Here is a 21,458-nt window from a genome sequence, read left to right on the forward strand (position 1 = left end):
ATAAGGGCAGACTAAATGGACCATGAGGTCTTTTTCTTCCATCAATCTTCTATGCTTCTATATAGTGGTCATCAATATTTTTGCAGCTCAGAGGTGGGTATCTCACTGGAGAGGTTTTGGCCCTCAGAGGGATGAGGGCAGGGGTGAAATGCTTCTGGTCCAGGCGTGCCTACCAGTGGTCGGAGAGCCAGTAGCGATGGCATTGCAAGGCTTCGCCCACCTGCCCAGACACCACCATTTGGGTTCTTTTACCCTCTGCACATGCGCAAAGCATTCTGGGCATGTACAGAGGGTAAAATAACACAAATGGTGATGTCTGGGTGGGTGGGCAAAGCCTCATGCTGCCGTTGATACCGGCTCTCCCCACCTTTTCAGTTCTAGACAGTCATCTGTTGAGTGTTGATATGAAGGGGGAGGAGAGTTGCAGAGTAGCTTTTACAGGGCCCATAACATGGCTAAGCTTAAGATATGATATGACTTTCGGAGTTTAAGAAAAAAGGGAGAGTTGGGGGGTGGAGGGTGGGATTGAAAGGATACACTGAAAGTTTAATTAGTCTAAAATCCAAAGAAATTCTGGAACCATACCAAAACAAAAAAATGGAGTATAACCTTTTATGAGCATTCTGTAGCTCTTTCCTTTGGCAAAATAAATAGCAGAGCCAATTGGCTTCAACAGTACTTCAATAAATAATTCCAATGTACTTCAAATATGTTTGTCAGCGGAAACTGCTAACAGTAAAGCAGATTAAAAGCGTCTGTCATTCCATTTGCAGAGGAAAGATGTTCCAATATGCAGCTCTAGATCTATTTAATTGCTGAACCATTTCGCCCAACAAAGAAATCTGAAATACACCAAGAACAATTCCTCAAATTATTATGTTCGTTCCTGTGTTTGGTTGTATCACTTTTCTTGTTATGGGCACGCCCCATTTTTTTCTTTACTTCTTAAATGAAACCCGGGCTGAAGGTTCTTGGATTCCTTGAACTTTTTCTACGAAAGTCTCAAAGAACCAGAGAAGTACCGGTAAGTGAAGGAGTAGAGATCAGCTCAGAACTAAGTGAAGGAGTAGAGAGGAAAAAAGGAAAAAGATTATACTTGGTTAGCATGAATTCACTCAACAGGACTCCTCTTGACTCAACATGTTTTTATTATTGTTTGTTTCCTGAACATAGGAAGATCTTGGCTATGTAAAACTTCTTATTATATGGGTCAACATTACAGGCAAACAAATAGCAATTTCAAGCACAACCATTCCTCTCCCCCCTCTAAGGCAAAAGAACTTTCTAGAACGTTCCTCAGCAGCTAGGACTGTCACGAAAGCAGGCTAGGCAGGATTAATCGATAAAAAAACATGTAAGCAAATTAGGCAAGAACATTTGCATAAGCAGTAAAAAGAGTAGCATAAAGAACAATAATAGCTATAAAACAAAGCAAGATAAAGTCCGCCTTCTGGGGCATAGCTTCTCACATACAAGTATTGATTTGTATCTCTAAAAGATGAAGGCCTGGTTCTGATTGTATATTTCGGCCCCACAAAGGCTTATGTTCTGGTCCACCTCACTCACCACATTATATATATATTCTGGCCATTTGTTGCTAGAAAACCTCATCTAGACCTTGGGTGAATGAATGGTATCACCTAGCAATATGCATGAAAATGGAACCAACTGGTCTCCTGAACTCATATCTAGTCATCCTTTATGGAGTGAGCCAGGCTGCTTGTTGCCTAGCAACATATATTAGGAACTTAGGAACAGACTGACATTTTTGTCAATGTGACAAGGGAAATAGGAAAGCTACTTCAGAGCCCTTTATAGGGTTCTCCATTAAAGAGAGAAGGCAGGGGTTTTGTAGTTTTTCACTTAACAACTGGTGTGTCTTGGTGAGGAAATCATGATAATGACAAAATCTGTTCTCAGACTTCCACATCTATCTGTAGCCGAATGCTTGCATGCTAGAAGAAAGCCTACATGCATCTTATTTATGAAAGTATTGATTGTACTAATATATCTTTTGCTGTTTTTTTCCCCAAAGAGGGCTTATATAGGAGAAAAACTCCTAAACAATGACCTGCTGAAGTACACTGGGCTGAGAATAATTCATCAGTGAAATTTCTACTGAAATGGGACTTAAACTTGTGTTGCCTTGCCCAAACCCAACACATAACCACTATATTACACTGGCACCCAATGCATCTGACGACTTTCATACAATGTCTGGGAATTTTGAAAATTGACAACCCATCAACAGCAAATGGAGATTCATTCTACTTGAGTTGAGCATGTGAAAACTCGAGCTGTGTTTTTGTTATCTTAGTCACAAAATTCACTTCATAACCCAATCTCAGGATTAATTACTATTTTTTAAATTCAGGAATGGATGAGCACATCTATATCTGTGGTTACACGCTGGTGTAGAGTAGTGCATGTTAAAATAATTCATCTGAAGGACATGTTGTTAGGTCTTAGAGCTTCAGAACTTGACACTCAAGGTTTACATGTGAAAACCACAGGGCTTAAGAGATTAGTTTCCAGAGAAAACCAGCAGACTACGGTCTGAAACTAGGGCCATTTCTCATGATGTTGGCTTGATCTCACCTTTAATCCATAAAGGCAACTTAAAGCTCCCCTTAATTTTCCTGGTATTAATGGTTTTCCTCTTTAGGCTGCTGGTATAGTGATAGTGGTAGAATGGTTGCATGGTGAACTTGGGGGAGAGGAGCAGATGGCTAAATCCACCTCATTGAGATGAATGATCAGTGCATGTTTTTCATCTTGGCTAGTGATTTGTATGGAAAGGGAAGTCAGGGGGATACATCAGTCTCTCTTATCAATATGCTCTCTACACTGTAAGTAACATTAACATCATTTGCCACAACTGTGTGTGAGGTGGGCCAAGGACCTACAGTGGGAGAAGAAATTTTCATGCCATTGTAGCTTTCTGCTGGCTTAAAGGCTGGTGGACAGCAATTTATTTCAGTCATGAGAAAAAGTTCTGAATCATTCTATGGTGGAACCTGATGGACAGGGTAGCAAAGTTAATAGCCAATCAGGAAGCCAAGGAACACATTAATTTGCTTCCTTGTGCACTGTTTTCACTTTGAAGGCAAAATATGAATTATAATCCTATCTTCAGAGTACCTGGGATGTCATTGGCACTGTATTGTAATCTTGACTTACAATAACTCTCTAAAGTAGATCAGTTAGAAGGGGAGCCCAAGACTAAGATGGAGAGGACTAAGGGAATATTTTTTTTGAAATTGGGTGGTCTTCAGAAATCTAATATATAAATATAAATAAATCAGGTGCGTGTGAGATTCTAAAATGACACCTTGCCTTCTCCCACTGAGCCATGATCCAAGCACTTCTGGAGGGCAATTAAAGTATTTTGGGATCCATCTCCAAAAATGGGTCCATCTTCAGCCACAGAAATTCACTTAGTTACTTTCAGTCCTACTTACTTCACAATATTGTTGCTGTGAGGAAAAATAGAAGGGGGGCTGCTACTCATATCACTTTAAGCTTCTGAGTGAAAGGCAGGATATAAATCAAATAAATAGAATAATTGGGGATATCTCTTCTCAGTTCATCAATACAAAACCCCATCTTTTCTCTTATTCCAGTTCCTTTTCATTACTGTACTGACATTGCTCATCAATTTTATCAGGTTGAAAATTACTAACTTGAAGCGAACTCTCTTGAAAATTTATTGAAGGAAACATAAAACGTATAGTGTATGGGAGATTGCTACTCTTGTAGTCTCACAACAACCTACTAATATCAGCCAAGGCTTTTCACTCACTCACTCACTCACTCACTCACTCACTCACTCACTCACTCACTCACTCACTCACACCAATCTCTTTCCTTCCTACCACCTTTGTAGCCGTGAAGGCGCCATTTTGCATTTGTTTTCATGCTTAGTCTCAGACCAGCTGGCCTGCGTTGTCTTACCCTCATGCTGTGGCGCTTGAAGACATTGTGTCTGTTGAGAGGTGGGGTATGCAGAGAGTTGACAGGTGATGGGTACTCGATGGGGCTGGTGAGCGTTGGTGAGCTGGCACACAGACCCTCGGGCACCTGGAAAGGTGGAAGGAAAAGGCAGCGGGCACAAAACAATAGACACAGCATAAGCAGTAGGCACACAAAAGGAGCAGAGAAAGCACTCCAGAAACACACACATATAAGACATTGTTCCATAATTTAGCGAGCAGTACTAGATATTTTTTGCCAGAGAAGCTTTTTTTAAGATTTTCAGAACATATTTTAGAACCCATGTTAAGAAGCACCAGAAATTAGGTCTGATGCCTTTATTTTACCTCAGAAAAGGGAAGTCGCCTTAATTTTTAATTTGCCACCAGTTCCTTTCAATTGTGAAACCTCTTTTAAAATTTCACATATATTGACATTTTAGTTGGGGGAAAGATCAAAAGCAACATGAGAAAATATTATTTTACTGAAAGAGTAGTAGATCCTTGGAACAAACTTCCAGCAGACGTGGTAGATAAATCCACAGTAACTGAACTTAAACATGCCTGGGATAAACATATATCCATCCTAAGATAAAATACAGAAAATAGTATAAGGGCAGACTAGATGGATCATGAGATCTTTTTCTGCCGTCAGTCTTCTATGTTTCTATGTTTTAAATGTTTAAAATTTAGATTCCCAAGTACAGGATAGTTCATGGTGAAAAGAAAATATTAGCGAATACCAGAAGGTTTAAGGATGTCCATGTTTGAAATCTCTTCACAAACAAAACAAAAAAGACTTCTGGGGACTTCTGGGGGGTGATGTTCATATCCATTTCCTAGCTGAGGGAGTCTGCATTCTCCAAAGACACTTTTGCTGTTACCTTACCACAGAAGTGGTACTATTTATCTACTTGACTTTGCATGCTTTTGAATATAAACACACAAATTAATAAATGGGCGGATAGTGTGTGATTACAGAAATGGAAATGGAGACACAAATGGAATAAATTAACTTTAAAAATTGGCATAACTAGCCCGTAAGTTTTAATAGAGGACCACAATAATACAATAAAACAGCATTCTGATTAGATTTTTACAAGTGCATCTTGAGCAAAGTGATATATTTCCAGAAATCTAAGCACTCCTTTCAAAAGTAAATGTCAGGTAAACAAGCCAAATGCAATAGAATAAAGTGGTGAGATCAGTCAATGTTCTTTTAAATTAAATTAAAACTGAGATGCAATTGCAGGTGAAGGTGTTGAAGGTTTATATTCAAACACTGAAAGATCAGGTTTGTCAGGGTTCTTAGAAACACTGACAACCTTGATTACTTGGCTTAGAAATCTGGAGAGTTACAAGACTCTGCTTTTATTTTGAAATGATGCTCTCATGCTGAATGGTAAAAAAAGTTAAGATGGTTGCTATAACCATGTCACACATCTAGAAAGGAGCCTAATCCGAACCCTTGCCTACCCCCTTGACAAGAGCTTACAGAGGACCTACACATAATTGTCTCTCCTCTACTCGCATTTCAGCAAAACATTTAAGCAAAGAGGACAGAATAAATATAATATTTCTTAATCAAATGTTGTAGGGGATGCTATCCATCTGAAATCACCTCTGGAGGAAAGCATCAAGCAGCTACTGCATATCCAACAGGGAATGGGAATGAGGGAAAGAAAAGTGATGCTTATCAACAACTCAGAAGAAATGAAGAAACATAAGCCAAGAAAAAGCCAACTGAAAAAGAGATGCTTTAGTTCTGAAAGCACGAACAAAACAAAACTAGGATTCGGAAATCTCTTGGATCTTACCTGGAACTGTAGTTTAGGGGCCAGTAAATTGGTCTGAGGGGGTGGTTTGTACTTTGGTCTGCTGGGCTGAGAGGGATAAGAAAAACAACTAAATAGCAAGGCTACTAACAGAGAAGTATAGACTCACATATCTGGAAATAATTGCTACATTTACTTCTTTTGATGTCTTAACTTTTTAAATAGCAAATCTATAAATATTTGTAAATACGCACAAACATATACTTCATTCACACTGCAGAAATATATAGAATAGAATGAACTGGTAGGGACCCTGGAGGTCTTCTAGTCCAGCCCCCTGCTCAAGCAGGTCAACCTATACCATTTCAGATAAGTGATTGACACTTCTTTAAAAAATCCAATGATGGAGTGCCCCTGATTTCTGGAGCATAAGAACTAATACATTTCCATTAAATCCATGAAACAAAAATGACCACTCCCAATAATAATAATATTAATTATCTAAGCCCTTAATGAAAACCCAGTTTAAGGCATCAGGCTAGAAATCAGGAGTTTGTGAGTTCTAGTCCTGCCTTAGGCACAAAACCAGCTGAGTGACCTTGTCTATTCACATTCTCCTAGCTCTAGGAAGAAGCGACTAGTCCTTGCAATTGCCAGGAATAAGACAAATCTGAATGCTTAAAAATCTTTTTAAAACAGGCATGTTGAATTAAGAATGAAGGTGTTAGTTATGTCAATCGCATAATTTTATGCCCATCCCAGATGGTCAAAGAAGAAGGAAGAGGAAATAAAAGAAATGGAGCTAGGGTTTTATTCCTGCAGAAATTTTAACCAACTGCCTTCTATTGACATTGAGAAATGTCTTTTGACATAATGCAGCTCAAATATACCTTCCGATGAAGTATGTGTTGCTTATAATGTATCCAGAACTATTGGCTTTCATGCCTAAATTTTTGTAATGTCCAAATGCTTCTTTCTTCTTGTTTTATTACCATGAAGATACAGTGGTACCTCTACTTAGGAACTTAATTTGTTCCATGACCAGGTTCTTAAGTAGAAAAGTTTGTAAGAAGAAGCAATTTTTCCAATAGGAATCAATGTAAAAGCAAATAATGCACGCGATTGGGGAAACCACAGGGAGGGTGGAGGCTCTGTTTCCTCCCAGGAGATTCCTAAAGAGGCCCCACAGAGGATTCTCCCTGCCTATTCTGGCCCTGTTTCCTCCCAGGAGATTTCTAGAGAGGCCCCACGGAGGCTTCTCCCTGCCTTTTCTGGTTACAGTTTCGGATGCTCGGGTTTGTAAGTGGAAAATGGTTCTTGAGAAGAGGCAAAAAACCCTTGATCACGCGGTTCTTATCTAGAAAAGTTCATAAGTAGAGGCGTTCTTAGCTAGAGGTATCACTGTATTTGAGAGAATAATAACATGTGGACAATGACTTTCTGACTATCAGAATCAGGAGCTTTTATCCAAACAGACTCCCACCCACCACACATATGTCTAAGTTAGTGTCCTTTTATTGTCTTCCATCTTCTTACAAAATTGTAGTCAGTAAATTTTCACAATTTTTACTGGATGACACAGAAAATGTAATTTGCTTTATTATCAGTCGTGGGTTTTATTTTCCCTTTCAATTATTCCACTGCATATAACAACAGCAAAAACATTTTAAAAATATTGCCTGGGAGGACAGATCATGATGATCAGAAGCCGAAAATAAAATTATTCAGAACTCAAGAGTTGTTGGTGGATTAGTAACTGATGTAATTGGGTGTACATTCTCTGCAAATGTTAATATCGAACTGCTGGCATTTTAAGAAGAATTGATTTTTATTCATTTTGTTATTGAACTGATTGTGGCTGATAATCAACAAAAAAAGCTTGAAGATCAGCTCAGGAGTGAAATATATATATATTACCTTTGCTTTTTAAAAAGGGTGAATCCTGAAGAATCACAGAAATGGCACCTACAGTGTTAAAGCAAGGAACTTAGGATGGAAATGACAAAACCTGTATGATTCTTCCCAAAACCAATGGTGGGTGCCACATCTTTTTCACATCCAAGCTAAAAAATATATGTCCATATCTGCTGAGCACTTCCAGCAAAATCTTCTCACCTTTGGAGGGGGCTCTTGGAAAGAGGTAGGCTCCATAATTTTGGGGGGGCGTCGGCGATTGTTTTTCTCTTGTTCCCGTGCAATTTCCTTCTCCATCTGGTAAATGTCACTGAAATTCAGAAAGGGAAAAGCACCATTTAGCTTATCCATGAGCTCCATCTGCTGCCTATAGAGTGCTCTGTAGGGCTTTTCTTTCTCTGCGGTTTGTAAATATTTTACGTACCATCTAATTTATGCAAAGGGCTTAGAACACCTTTTTTTTTGGTCTATCAATCAAGCTAGCTGGGACTGATGGGATATTGAATCCAATATAATTGTCCTCCTGCTCCAAATCCCTGCAGCATTTAAGATTCAGTGAATTGAAATCTCACAACGGTTTGGAGTATTTTTGTTATTGTGTGGACGATTTTGGGTATGAAATTTAATGTCACAACAAGTTTACAGTATTTACATACTGTCAGGACGAAGACATTGTTTTGTGTTAGAGACTTTGGCCTGCCACAAGTAGAAAAGTACTGTGGGTATTGGGGAGGGGTGGTCGCATGAAGGGAAAAATACTAGCCACAACAAATTATTTCCAGAAGATTCAAGGTCATTCTTTGTTTAGCACTAGCTGGACATACAGGGGAGGATCGTGGATGTTTCGAGAGAACTGGAGTGGTCCATGTGATGAACTTGTGGGAGTGGGGACAAGGGATGAACCTTAACTTGGGTGTAGAACTGTAGGAAAAGTTAATATCGGGTGGCCAACAGTTTGTAACCAGCATGGTTCTGTTAATAAATTGGAACTTGGAAGAAGGGCAAGGTATGGACTCTGATTTATTTCTCTGATGTTATTTGGAATGCTGACACTTATTGACAAACGAAACCAGAATACATTTTACCCAATAAGAAAAATTCTGAAGATTGGTTTATATAACCTATTCAGGTTGCAGAACATTACTTTTTTTGTGCAGGGGTTTGGGGTTTTTTTTGGAAGACAAAGCTGGAAGTTATCACTTACCTTAAACTACAGACCAACTCTTTGAACTTAGGCCTGTCATTGGGGTCATAGTCCCAACAGCGGGTCATCAGAGCATACAGGATAGGTGGACAGGCATCTGGCTTGGGGAGACGGTCTCCTTTCTCCAGCACCGCAATGACGTCTTTGTTCTCCAACCAGAAGAAAGGCTGCTTGCCATAGCTCAGGATCTCCCACATGCAAACAGCTGTGCACAAAAGGAAATGTTTTAGAAATTGGGATAAACTGGCAGTGTTTGCTGATAAGAGTCCATTTCCCAACCACCAATTTAGAGGGTGGACTTGGATGTTTAAACAATGCCACTAGTTTTGAAAAAAAAGTCCAGGAAAGGTGACAGAACTTGAAGAAGTGGCATATTAAACAATTTCTCATTTAGACTTATATAGTGCTTTTACAGCCCTCCATAAGCAGTTTACAGAACCAGCAATTTGCCTCCAACAATCTGGGTCCTCATTTTACCCACCTCAGAAGGATGGAAGGTTGGTGGTGAGATTTGAACTGCTGAACTACAGCTAGCAGTTAGCTGAAGTAGTCTGCAGTGCTGCACTCTAACCACTGCGCCACCCCGGCTCTCTTCATGCCAACAATTTCTTGTTGGCATGTAGGTACAGATAAATTCTTCATCTGAAGGATATAGACATGGCTGTTCCTGTCTGACGTGCTACTCACCAAACATCCAAACATCACTGGCAGAGGTGAAACGGCGGAAGTTGATCGACTCTGGAGCCATCCACTTGATGGGTAGGCGAGTCACTGATGCTGAGTTGTAGGAAGAAGAAATTAGAGTGAAATGTATTAACTTTATAACTAGAAATATTTTCTCAGTTTTGTGACCCAGAAAGAGTTTCCAGACAGGTAAACCATTCATTTTCCAAATCTTATAACACAAGTTTAAACAAAATTGGAATACAAAGGGTGGAAACTAAACAAAGAGAGAAGTAACTTTGAACTAAGAGAAATTTCCCGACAGAACAATTAATCAGTGGAACAGCTTGCCTCCAGAAGTTGCGAATGCTCCAACACTGGAAGTTTTAGAAGATGTTGGATAACCATCTGTCTGAAGTAGTGTAGGGTTTCCTGCCTAAGCAGGGGTTGGACTAGAAGACCTCCAAGATCCTTTCCAACTCTGTTGTTGTTGTTGTTACATCCAAATTGGCTTTGTGGGTTCTTTTTTGCTCTCTGAGCTTGATTGTTTTCTCCCACAAATTTCATTACCCAACTAGGTAACATTATCAGGGCCCTAAATTGTCTCTATCCTTTTCTGACCATGTTGAAGTTTACAGCATCTCAAGCATGGGCACATCTATATTTTTAAGTGTAAAACTTACAGAAATTAGCCAGTGCTTACTATTGCTGCCTTCAAGCTGGTCAAGGGCTGAATGAAGTTATTAGGTATTGCAGTATGCCTGCATTACAGAAAATACTCTGAGCTGTGGATAGGGTTCTATGATAACTTGCTGTGGCCAATTCACCATGGCCAACTTGCCACAGGAAAACTTGCTGCCGAACAATTCACCATGGGCAACTGGTCATGGAACAATTCGCAGTGGGATAAGAGTTACATTACTATTATGGAAAAAATGCTGGACTAGAATCATTAAAGAAAGGATGCTAAAGGAGAGACAAAATGAAATGTGAACGATGTGACCTCGGAGAGGGGCGGCATACAAATCTAAGTAATAAATAAATAAATATCCAAATTTATAAGTATGTAAAACTTCCATCTTCTAAATCAGATGCTGTCTTTCATCTAATCAATAGGCTATGGATTTGTTTTAGGGAATTATTTCCAACCTTGCTTTCTCCAATATTTTTATCTGGAAATGCTGAGGACTGAACTAAAACATATTTCATAAAAGTTATATTCCAATGCACTTATACAAGAGCCTTTATGCCCAAGCTTTTTACTGCTTCTCTTTATATGTACTGCTAGTAAATTGTGAAGAGAAGAAACATTGAAATGCAGTAGAAATGCATTTCAATGTTTCTTCTCTTCCTCACAATTCACTAGCAGTACATATAAAGAGAAGCAGTAAAAAGCTTGGGCATAAAGGCTTCAGTAAAGCATTTGACAAAGTATTTCATTCAGTAGAGCATTTGACAAAGTATCTCATTCCATCCTTATTGAAAAAATGGTGAAGTATGGGATTGAAAAAAGAACAGTTAGATGGATTCAAAACTGGTTTAGTGATCGTACTCAAAGAGTGGTAATAAATGGTTGCACATCCAATTGGAAGAATGTTTCAAGTGGAGTACCACAAGATATATATTATTTAATAGCTCATATATTAGTAGCAGCTAGGTTAGTTTTTGCACAAAAATGGAAAGATAGTGAGATTCCAAAAGAAACAGATATTCTTAAGAAGATTTTAGACTGTGCCGAATTAGATATGATGACGAGACGGTTAAATAATCAAGAAGAATCAGAATTTTATGATATCTGGCAGAAAGTATATATTTGGTGGGAAACAAGGAATAAGAGATAAGCGTGTTGCTATATTATTTTGCATATTTGAATTTAGTATTAGAATTGCATAAGATGGTAATTATTAGTACAAATATAAATTTCTTTCATCTCTTTTTTTCACTTTTTTCTCTTTGTTTTTTCATAAAACCTTTTTCTTTTTCATATATATCTTTATAAATTTTGATACAGATTTAGATTTATATTAAGATTGAAATTTTTACTCTATATAATAATATGTATTTTACAGATAAACTTTTTACTTTTATATGAAGACTTCTGTTTTGAGTGGAGCGACTGTAGCTCCATTAAGTGTTATATGTTTTGTTTGTTGTGTTTGTTACTTTGAAAAAACCAATAAAAATATTATTAAAAAGAAAGAAAGAAATGCATTTCAATGTTTCTTCTTTTCCTCACAATTCACTAGCAGTACATATAAAGAGAAGCAGTAAAAGCTTGGGCATAAAGGCTTTAGTAAAGCATTTGACAAAGTATCTCATTCAGTAGAGCATTTGACAAAGTATCTCATTCCATCCTTATTGAAAAAATGGTCAAGTATGGGATTGAAAAAAGAACAGTTAGCTGGATTCAAAACTGGCTTAGTGATTGTACTCAAAGAGTGGTAATAAATGGTTGCACATCCACTTGGAAGAATGTTTCAAGTGGAGTACCACAAGGGTCTGTCCTAGGCCCAGTGCTATTTAACATATTTATAAATGATCTAGATGCAGGCATTGAAGGAAAACTTATCAAATTTTCTGAAGGCACAAAGCTAGGCTGTGTTGCTAATACTAAACAAGATAGAGGTAGGATTCAAAAAGATCTAGACAAGCTTGAACAATGGGCCGAAACTAACAGAATGGTATTTAACAGAGAGAAATGCAAGATCCTACATCTGGGCAAAAATAATGAAAACAGCACATATAGAATGGGAGAAATATGGCTGAGCAGCAGCACAGGGGAAAAGGACCTGGGTGTATTGGTAGATCACAGATTAAACATGAGTTGACAGTGTGAAGGAGCTGCAAAAAAGGCAAACACAATCCTGGGATGCATCAAGAGGAGCATAGAATCTTGCTCATGTGAAGTAATTATTTCTCTCTACAGTACTTTGGTATGACCACACTTGAAATTCAGTTCATTGACAAACTAGAGCAAGCTCAAAGAAAAGTTACAAGGATGGTGAGTGTCCTATGAGGAACGGTTAAAGGATCTAGGGATGCTTAGTCTGCAGAGGAGAAGATTGAGAGGAGACTTGATAATTGTCTACAAAGTTAGGTCTGAAGGGCTGTCACAGAGCAGAGGGATCAGCATTGTTCTCATTAGCACATGGAAGGAGTAGAAACAATAGAATGAAACTGCAAGGGAGTAGATTTAGATTAGATATCAGAAAAAAACTTTCTAACAGTAAGGGTGGAACAGTTGTAACTCTTGTCTTCACTGGAGGTCTTCAAACAGAGATTGGACAGTCATCTTTCTGAGATGGTTTAATGAATTTTGCATTGAGCAGGGGGTTGGACCCGATGACCCTGGAGGCCCCTTCCAACTCTTTGATTCTGTGATTCTATGACTGACAGCGAAAGATCAGAAGCAAAAGAAAGATTCTTCAGCTCAAGACAGTTGCTATTTCCAGTTTTTGTGTCAGAGAGTGGGATTTCAACTACTCAACAGTCATTGTTGGCCTACCCAGCTTCTCCCACTCACATGCAAATTGACTCAGTTACATATAGATGTTTTTTTTCCTCTCTCTCTCAGTGGTGTTTAAAAGTAAACAAGACTTTGAAACTGGAGTTTAATTGAGCAGAGAGAAGAAACAAAAGAGGAGGAGGAAGGGGAAAGTGGGAGGGAAACAGACTCTATCTTATTGCCTTTTTCCAGATTGCTGTTGTTTCTTGAACAATGCTGCTGCCTGCACATTGTATGTGAATTCCCATTGCTTGTTGCTGATCTAGCTAAGGTAGCTAAGGCAGCTTCAGGGAATACATAGAGAAGCTAGCTCCCAAGAACTCAATGACTGGATGAATAGGAGAAGTGACAAGAGATTGACAGACAAGGCCAAGTGGGAGCCTTTTATTTTGTTTGACGCTTTTGTCATCAGAGGAACATTAGAGTAGAATAGAATAGAGCTGCAAGGGACCTTGGAGGTCTTCTAGTCACAGAACTGGGAGGGCCTTCGCAGAAGCAGAAAACCTCAGCGGAACTGGGTGCACCTGTGTCTCTGTGCACAATTTTGCTACTTGCACAGGCGCAGAAGTGTAATTCTGCTTGAACTCACAGTACCTCCAGAGCTGCAGAGATGAGCTCAAGTACAAGGGCTGAGAATCTCTTCTTGGTGATTGCAAAGAGTAATAATGGGCAACCTATGGCTTGTGAGCCACATGGGACTCTAGTACCTTATTTGCAATGCTCATAGTCCTCACATAATGGATAACTACATGTAAAGTTCTGGCTAGCTGCCCACCCCTGCTTTTGACTGACAATTAGTGATGGGCAAACCTAACCCGCACAATTCGGATCCGTACCGAATTTTGTGGTGTTCGGTATGCCGAACATGAACCCAATTTTTTTTTCAAACTTTGGGCAAAATTTGGGGTCGTGTTTGGCGTTCGGAGCTTTGATGTCACCAACAGGTTGCTAAGGACGCCAAGGGGATCACTTCCTGGATTCCATGGAACCTGCCGGTGACATCAAAGCTCCGCCCCCGGAATCTCTTCGTGAGAGGGATTCCCCAGCTCCTTCAAAGGGAGGTCTTCATGTAAAAATAAACATTGTTATTTTTACGAAAAAGGACACTGCAGTGGCACTGCAAGCAAAGGGCGGTCCTTTCACGTAAAAATAAACATGGAATCCAGGAAGTGATCACCTTGGCGTCCTTAGCAACCTGCTGGTGACGTCAAAGCTCTGTCCCCGGAATCTCTTCGTGGGAGGGATTCCCCGTTCGGGTTCGAGTTCGGGTTCGGCCGAATTTTGTATAAAGTTCATCCGAACTTGCCGAACCCAAACACCGTTGGGTTCGCCCATCACTACTGACAATAATTCCTCAAGATCTTAATCAAATCTTTATGATGGGCATAGATCAGAATAAGATATACTTCCATACTTTTTTTCAACTCAGCTACCTAAGAGCCTGGGCCAGTGGAGATGTAGAAAAGAGAGAGACACACACATTTGAATTATTTTCTATATTCTACCGAGAAGCTAATTGTGCAAGTGCAATAACAGCCAAATTTTTTAAAAAATGTTTTTAATGCATATAATATTTACCCTCAAAGTTTGGGTTTTTCCTAACTCCTTTCCATACCTTTATAATATTCGTCATCCTCAATGTATCTGGAAAGTCCAAAATCTCCTAGTTTGACACACTCAGGTGAAGCCACCAGCACATTACGGACTGCAATATCCCTGTAGATAATAAAATGAGCCAGTTATTCTCTCCCGTGAAGATTTGAATAGCTACATGTATAACAGGAAATATGAGCAAAAACATGAGTTCAAGAGATTCTAAGTCAGTGATCATTGACCTGGCCATATTTTCATTTTTTGCACTGCAGTGTAACATAAAAGTGATAGGCTTGGTATTTGAGTATGTCGGTGCTAATCTTCTAATTAGAAGATCAGTGAAAAAGCAGGAGAAATTAACAGCAAATGAATCTTCACTTGTTTCACCCCTGACTGCCATCACAATTGCTGAAAATGGGGTGTGTTTCTGTGTGTGTAAAGAATGTTGTTTGTGCATGGAATAGAATTCTTTATTGGCCAAGTGTGACTGGACACACAAGGAATCTGTCTTGGTGCATATGCTCTCAGTGTACTTAAAAGAAAATATAGATTTGTCAAGAATCTTGTGGTATAACACTTCATGATTGTCATAGGGGTCAATCACTTCATGATTGTCATAGGCAATGAAGAAACAATCAGAATTAATAAAAATCTTAGGATACAAGCAACAAGTTACAGTCATAGAGTCCTAAGTGGGAGGAAAAGGGTGATAGGAATGATGAGAAAATAGACTAGTTGAAATAGAAGTGCAGACTTAATAAAAAGTTTGACAGTGTTCAGAGAATTATTTGTTTAGTAGAGTGACGGTGTTTGGGGAAAAACCTCTTCTTATGTCTAATTGTCTTGGTGTGCAGTGCTCTGTAGTGACGTTTTGAGGGTCGGAGTATGAAGAATGATCCCTACTATAAGGATCATGAGATTCAACACTAAAATCAAGCCCCAAAATATCCTACCAACTATTGAACATAATTCTATCACTTCTCTCAATGGAGAAGACTAAATAAGTCTCCTACTTACTTAGATTTAAGATTTATTCTTTATAATAAGGATTTCACTGCTCCTTATGATTTTTGAAATTTATTTTTTGCATTTGCTTGGCCATTCTTCAATAATTATCTCTAATTTACCCCCGCATCTTACAAAGCAAACATTGTGAAAATATTGGATAGGATGCCTTTCAGCATTGATTTGGCTATAATGCTAATTTATTAGGTGTTTATAAATGACTTTGAGCTGCCTGAGAGCCTTAATTTTCAACACTTTCTGGTGATGCCACCTGAGATTAACTCGAAGCTCTTTTGCAAAAGGTCAGAATATACTGCAATGTGTGATATTCTAGCTCTACTTGCAGTATGTTTCTGCTCCATCTGGCACACAGCATTGCATTCCAATTCCAATGGAGAACAATTAAGGAGCATCCCTTCCTGCAAAGACCAATTCTCCAAAGGCATTCCATATGCTCCGCAAACATTTTCAGCACCAAAAGCCAACTGCCATGTCCTCGTATATTGTACAAGAGCTGAGAATCTCTTCTTGGTGATTGCAAAGAGTAATAACGGGCAACCTATGGCTTGTGAGCCACATGGGACTCCAGTACCTTATTTGCAATGCTCATAGTCCTCACATAATGGATAGGATGGAGTTTTTGAGTTTTAGGAATCTGGAGTAAACTAGAGGGGCCAAACTAGGTTTCTTAATCCTTCTAGGACAGCGATAGCAAATCTTTATTTTTCCTTAGCTGCTGAAAGAACTTGTGTGTGTACTATCGCATGTACGAGCGTGCCCACAGCCATAATTCAATACCTGGGAAGGGCGAAAACAGCTTCTCCCGCCCCCCGGATGCCCCCTGGAGGCCAGAAACGGCCTGTTTCCCAACTTCTGGTGGACCCAGTAGGATGGTGTTTCGCCCTCCCCATGCTCCAAAAGTTTCCTGGAGCTGGGGGATCATAGAAACACCTTCCCTATCCCCCCAGAGACTCTCTGGAAGCCAAAAATGCCTTCCCAGAGCTTCCATGTGAGCCAAAAGTCAGCTGGCTGGCACACACATGCACGTTGGAGCTGAGCTAGGGCAACGGCCGGAGTGCCAGCAGATATGGCTCCGCGTGCCACCTGTTCTAGGAATTTAAGTTATTCAATGAATTCTTTGGAACACCTGATGAACCAAGTAATTGCACTGTTTTTCTCAGTTTGGGGGGGCGATTCAAAATGTAAAATGGGGACCTTAAGAAAGCTTATTCCACCCCTTCTACCATTGAATGTCTTTCTCCCCCCAAAAGTACAGAATTGCAGCTCCTTCCTTACCAATTCCAACCACAGGAAGGCAGTGGCAAAAAGTTGCCCATTCTGTCCTACATCTCACAACATCCAGGCTTGATTCCATTTAGCCCTGGATATATTGAGTGGGTGCAAAACTATGCGCAGAGTAATCTGAGTATGTATGTATGTATCTTTATATGCCATCTATTATTTTACATTACAATAAAAGGCCCTTGTACCTGTGCACACAGTTGATAGCCTCCAGGTAAGCCATGGCTTTGCAAATCTGCAAGGTATACAGGATGAGCGCCTGCACCTTCAGGTTGGCCTTGTTCTGCTCCAGGTAGTGTCCCAGCTGCAAAAGGAAGATGAAGCATCTGGATAGGAATCTGCAGTGGTACCTCTACCTAAGAACGCCTCTACTTACAAACTTTTCTAGATAAGAACCGGGTGTTCAAGATTTCTTTGCCTCCTCTCAAGAACCATTTTCCACTTACAAACCTGAGCCTCCGAAACTGTAACAGGAAAAGGCAGGGAGAAGCCTCCGTGGGGCCTCTTTAGGAATCTCCTGGGAGGAAACAGAGCCGGAAAAGGAGGGGAGAAGCCTCCATGGGGCTTCTCTAGGAATCTCCTGGGAGGAAACAGGGCCTCCATCCTCCCTGTGGTTTCCCCAATCACACGTGCTATTTGCTTGTACATTGATTTCTATGGGAAAAATTGCTTCTTCTTACAAACTTTTCAACTTAAGAACCTGGTCACTGAACGAATTAAGTTCGTAAGTAGAGGTACCACTGTATTTCTAAATCTTTCTTTCTAAGGAAGCTCAGAGTCAAGAGGCTCCTTCCATTTTCTTCCTTCTTTGCTTCCTTAGGGTTTTGCTTTTTTAAAGATTCAACTTCCCTACTCCCGTTGTTTTGGGTACCATCAGCTCACCTCTCCATAAGGGTAGAGTTCCATAACAATCCACGTGGGCTCCTCCTCCGTGATGCCAATCAGTTTCACAATGTGGGGGTGGTCCATCTTTTTCATGAGCACTGCAGGTACATTGGGGTTAATCTTGACATGCAGCCCATTTTCCTTTGCAATCCAGATTTCAGAGATCCCCAACGAAGATATCTTATTCTTAGAGATGGGTTATCATCAGGTTGCCTTCACAGCAGTAATGGGTTGCTACCCGGTAGGTGCCATGCTGACTACCAGTAGCGCACAGCTCCGAGTGACCGGCGGGCATGCGTGTGCATATGAGTGAGATTTGGCTTCTGTGCATGTGCAGGAATAATAATAATAATAATAATAATAATAATAATAATAATAATAATAATAATGATAATAATAATAATAATAATAATAATAGAATGGCGGCATACAAATCTAAATAATAATAATAATAATAATAATAATAATAATAATAATAATTATTATTATTATTATCATTATTATTTAGATTTGTATGCCGCCATTCTACGAAGACTCAGGGTGGCAAAATCTCATGAGAGGACATGTGCATGTGCGAGATTTTGGTAATTTTTGGCTTCTGCACATGCGCGGAAGCAAAAAAATTGCCAAAATCTCACATGGGCATGTAGCTGCATGTCTTCTCGCGAGATTTTGCTTCCTGTGCATGTGCAGAAACCCAATCTCTCTTGGACGTGCGTGCGTGCCCGCCGGACATGTGCGCGCCCCCACCTGTTATCCGGAACTGTGCGTGCATCGCACTGGTAGCAGTAGTAAGTAGGAACCCCTGCCTGCTCTACAGCATGATTTTTTTTCAAAGTAATTTTTTAAAAAAAATTCCTCCGCATCATAACATACAAAAAACCAATATACCTTCAATTTTGTTACGATAAAATAGTTTTGGATTAGTAAATTTTATATAATCAAATTATACAGCCTTAAATCCCATCTATTTAATTTCATACCTGCTCTGCAGCATGATTAATGCTCTCCTCCCTTCTATCCAATTAAAAATGATTTCAAAATCTTATATTTCACATTAACGAAATGCCAAGCTTCTTTCCTTTCCTTATATTGGTTGACATTGCTATAACCAATCAATTAAATTAATAGCATTTTTTAGGATGCCCGGTAATATTTTTCTCTTATTTTATACTGCTCAAAAAAAAATAAAGGGAACACTCAAATAACACACCCTAAATCTGAATCAATGAAATATTCTCACTGAATGCTTTGTTCTGTACAAAGTTGAATGCGCACAGCAGCATGTGAAATTGATTGTCAATCAGTGTTGCTTCCTAAGTGGGCAGTTTGATGTCACAGAAGTTTGATTTCCTTGCAGATATATTGTGTTTAAGTATTCCCTTTATTTTTTTGAGCAGTGTATATTTATTTATTTATTTGATTTTTATGTATCAGTGTATATGATCACCAACTCCTTTCAATTCAATTAGGACAGTGTTTCTCAATTAATTTCTGTTACACCCCCTCTAGGAAGAAGTAAACATTTCACGCCCCCCCAACTCTCCACTATTTTTTTGAGCAGTGTAGTTTGAAAAGCCTATTTTTGCTTTTTTAAAAGTCAAGGGCACTTGGTCCAGTTAAGCATTTACTTGAAAATATAACTGTTCTACAGAACTTCACTTGATGCGATGGAACAGAGCTTAGGAAAGCAGAGGATGGAACATGACAATTACAAAAGGAAGCAGAGCTTGGCAAGTTCAGGAAACAAGAATTGCTGGATTTATGGAAAGGTCCTTATTACCAGTAGGGTGTTGTAACAGACTCTTGACAGCCTGTCAAAACAGTTGTCCAGCTCAACTTATACCTAGTATAATTAAGGAATAACTCTTTCTTGTATCTTTCCCCTCCTCTGGACTTTTCTGGGAATCTTCTCTATAACTGCTTTGTTTTCTCTTGTAACAGTGGTGCCGCCTCCTCTGATTTTTTTATTTTTTATTTTTTGCAAGCTGAATTGCAGGCTTGGTGCACAGCATTTGTTGCTTTGACAGGAAAGTACATTGAACATAAGATACATTCATTCCTCACTCAGACAATTAACTTGGAGACAGCATGGGAAAAAGAACAAAATGTTTAAAACTGGCAACCCTAAAAGCTCATCCTGAGAAAACGTGAAGAAATCACATCCAGAGAAGCTGCCTCTCCCCACAATTACTGCCAATGCACCCTTCAGTCTTTGCAGTGGTGGCACTGCACCAGATGTGGGAGGAAATGGCATGTGAGTTCACATGTTCACAGAGAGGGAGTCTACGTACTTGCTTCACTCATGAACTTCTCCTTGTTCTCAGCAGTGCAATCTTTCTTGCAGGTTTTCACAGCAACGCTAATCCGCTCTCCACTCTGAAAGAAGAGAGTGATCCCAATATTAAGAAGGGAAGGGGGAAGGTGAAGAAGAAAAGGAAGAAGAAGGAGAAGAGAAGATTTCTGACAGTCTCAAAATGGGTGAACAGTGCAGTCAGGCGGTAGGGAAAGCAAGTAGGATGCATGGCTGCATAGCTAGAGGTATAACAAGCAGGAAGAGGGAGATTGTGATCCCCTTAATAGAGCGCTGGTGAGACCACATTTGGAGTACTGTGTTCAGTTCTGGAGACCTCACCTACAAAAAGATATTGACAAAATTGAACGGGTCCAAAGACGGGCTACAAGAATGGTGGAAGGTCTTAAGCATAAAACGTATCAGGAAAGACTTAATGAACTCAATCTGTATAGTCTGGAGGACAGAAGGAAAAGGGGGGACATGATCGAAACATTTAAATATGTTAAAGGGTTAAATAAGGTCCAGGAGGGAAGTGTTTTTAATAGGAAAGTGAACACAAGAACAAGGGGACACGATCTGAAGTTAGTTGGGGGAAAGATCAAAAGCAACGTGAGAAAATATTATTTTACTGAAAGAGTAGTAGATCCTTGGAACAAACTTCCAGCAGACGTGGTAGATAAATCCACAGTAACTGAATTTAAACATGCCTGGGATAAACATATATCCATCCTAAGATAAAATACAGAAAATAGTATAAGGGCAGACTAGATGGACCATGAGGTCTTTTTCTGCCATCAGACTTCTATGTTTCTATGTTTCTAAGAGGAGGAGGAGGAGGAGGACGAGGAGGTGGTGGAAGGGAAGCTGGTCTGCTTAACCTCAGCTCTTTAAGACAAAACACAAAAAGCTGGAGTTCATGTATGTAAGTGGTTCTCAACCTTTCTAATGCTGTGACACCTTAATACCATTCCTCATGTTGTGGTGACTCCCAATCATAAGTCTAGCACCAATTCTCCCAACAGGGCTTTAAGCTTATTGGCTGGAAGGTCAGAGGGACAACCCCTCTGTAAACATCTGATTGATCGGATTGTAAAAATATGTTCCATGGTGCCAGAATAGAAGCTTCAGCTCCTAACACTCCTAACAGTTGGGGGAAAGATCAAAAGCAACATGAGAAAATATTATTTTACTGAAAGAGTAGTAGATCCTTGGAACAAACTTCCAGCAGACGTGGTTGATAAATCCACAGTAACTGAATTTAAACATGCCTGGGATAAACATATATCCATTGTAAGATAAAATACAGAAAATAGTATAAGGGCAGACTAGATGGATCATGAGGTCT

At 39.5% G+C, this 21,458-nt stretch overlaps 1 protein-coding gene across 11 annotated transcripts in view; it reads right to left on the minus strand.

Moving 5' to 3' along the window:
• PTK2B (protein tyrosine kinase 2 beta) overlaps positions 1-21,458 on the minus strand; it is a 149,579-nt gene that overhangs the window by 12,001 nt on the left and 116,120 nt on the right. For 8 of the 11 annotated variants that reach the window (XM_070734887.1, XM_070734889.1, XM_070734888.1 and 5 more), the window contains exons 16-24: positions 20,112-20,196; positions 17,815-17,915; positions 17,121-17,236; positions 14,648-14,748; positions 9,552-9,641; positions 8,865-9,069; positions 7,862-7,970; positions 5,789-5,854; positions 3,955-4,080 (exon numbers count right to left, since the gene is read on the minus strand). In XM_070734887.1, the coding sequence (XP_070590988.1) occupies positions 3,955-4,080; positions 5,789-5,854; positions 7,862-7,970; positions 8,865-9,069; positions 9,552-9,641; positions 14,648-14,748; positions 17,121-17,236; positions 17,815-17,915; positions 20,112-20,196 (999 nt within the window). Of the gene's footprint in view, positions 1-662; positions 843-3,954; positions 4,081-5,788; positions 5,855-7,861; positions 7,971-8,864; positions 9,070-9,551; positions 9,642-14,647; positions 14,749-17,120; positions 17,237-17,814; positions 17,916-20,111; positions 20,197-21,458 lie in introns of those variants that run through there. The other 3 variants (XM_070734892.1, XM_070734891.1, XM_070734893.1) reach the window with 2 other exon arrangements.

Source organism: Erythrolamprus reginae, chromosome 1, assembly GCF_031021105.1.
Source record: "Erythrolamprus reginae isolate rEryReg1 chromosome 1, rEryReg1.hap1, whole genome shotgun sequence".
Classification (NCBI taxonomy): Eukaryota; Metazoa; Chordata; class Lepidosauria; order Squamata; family Dipsadidae; genus Erythrolamprus; species Erythrolamprus reginae.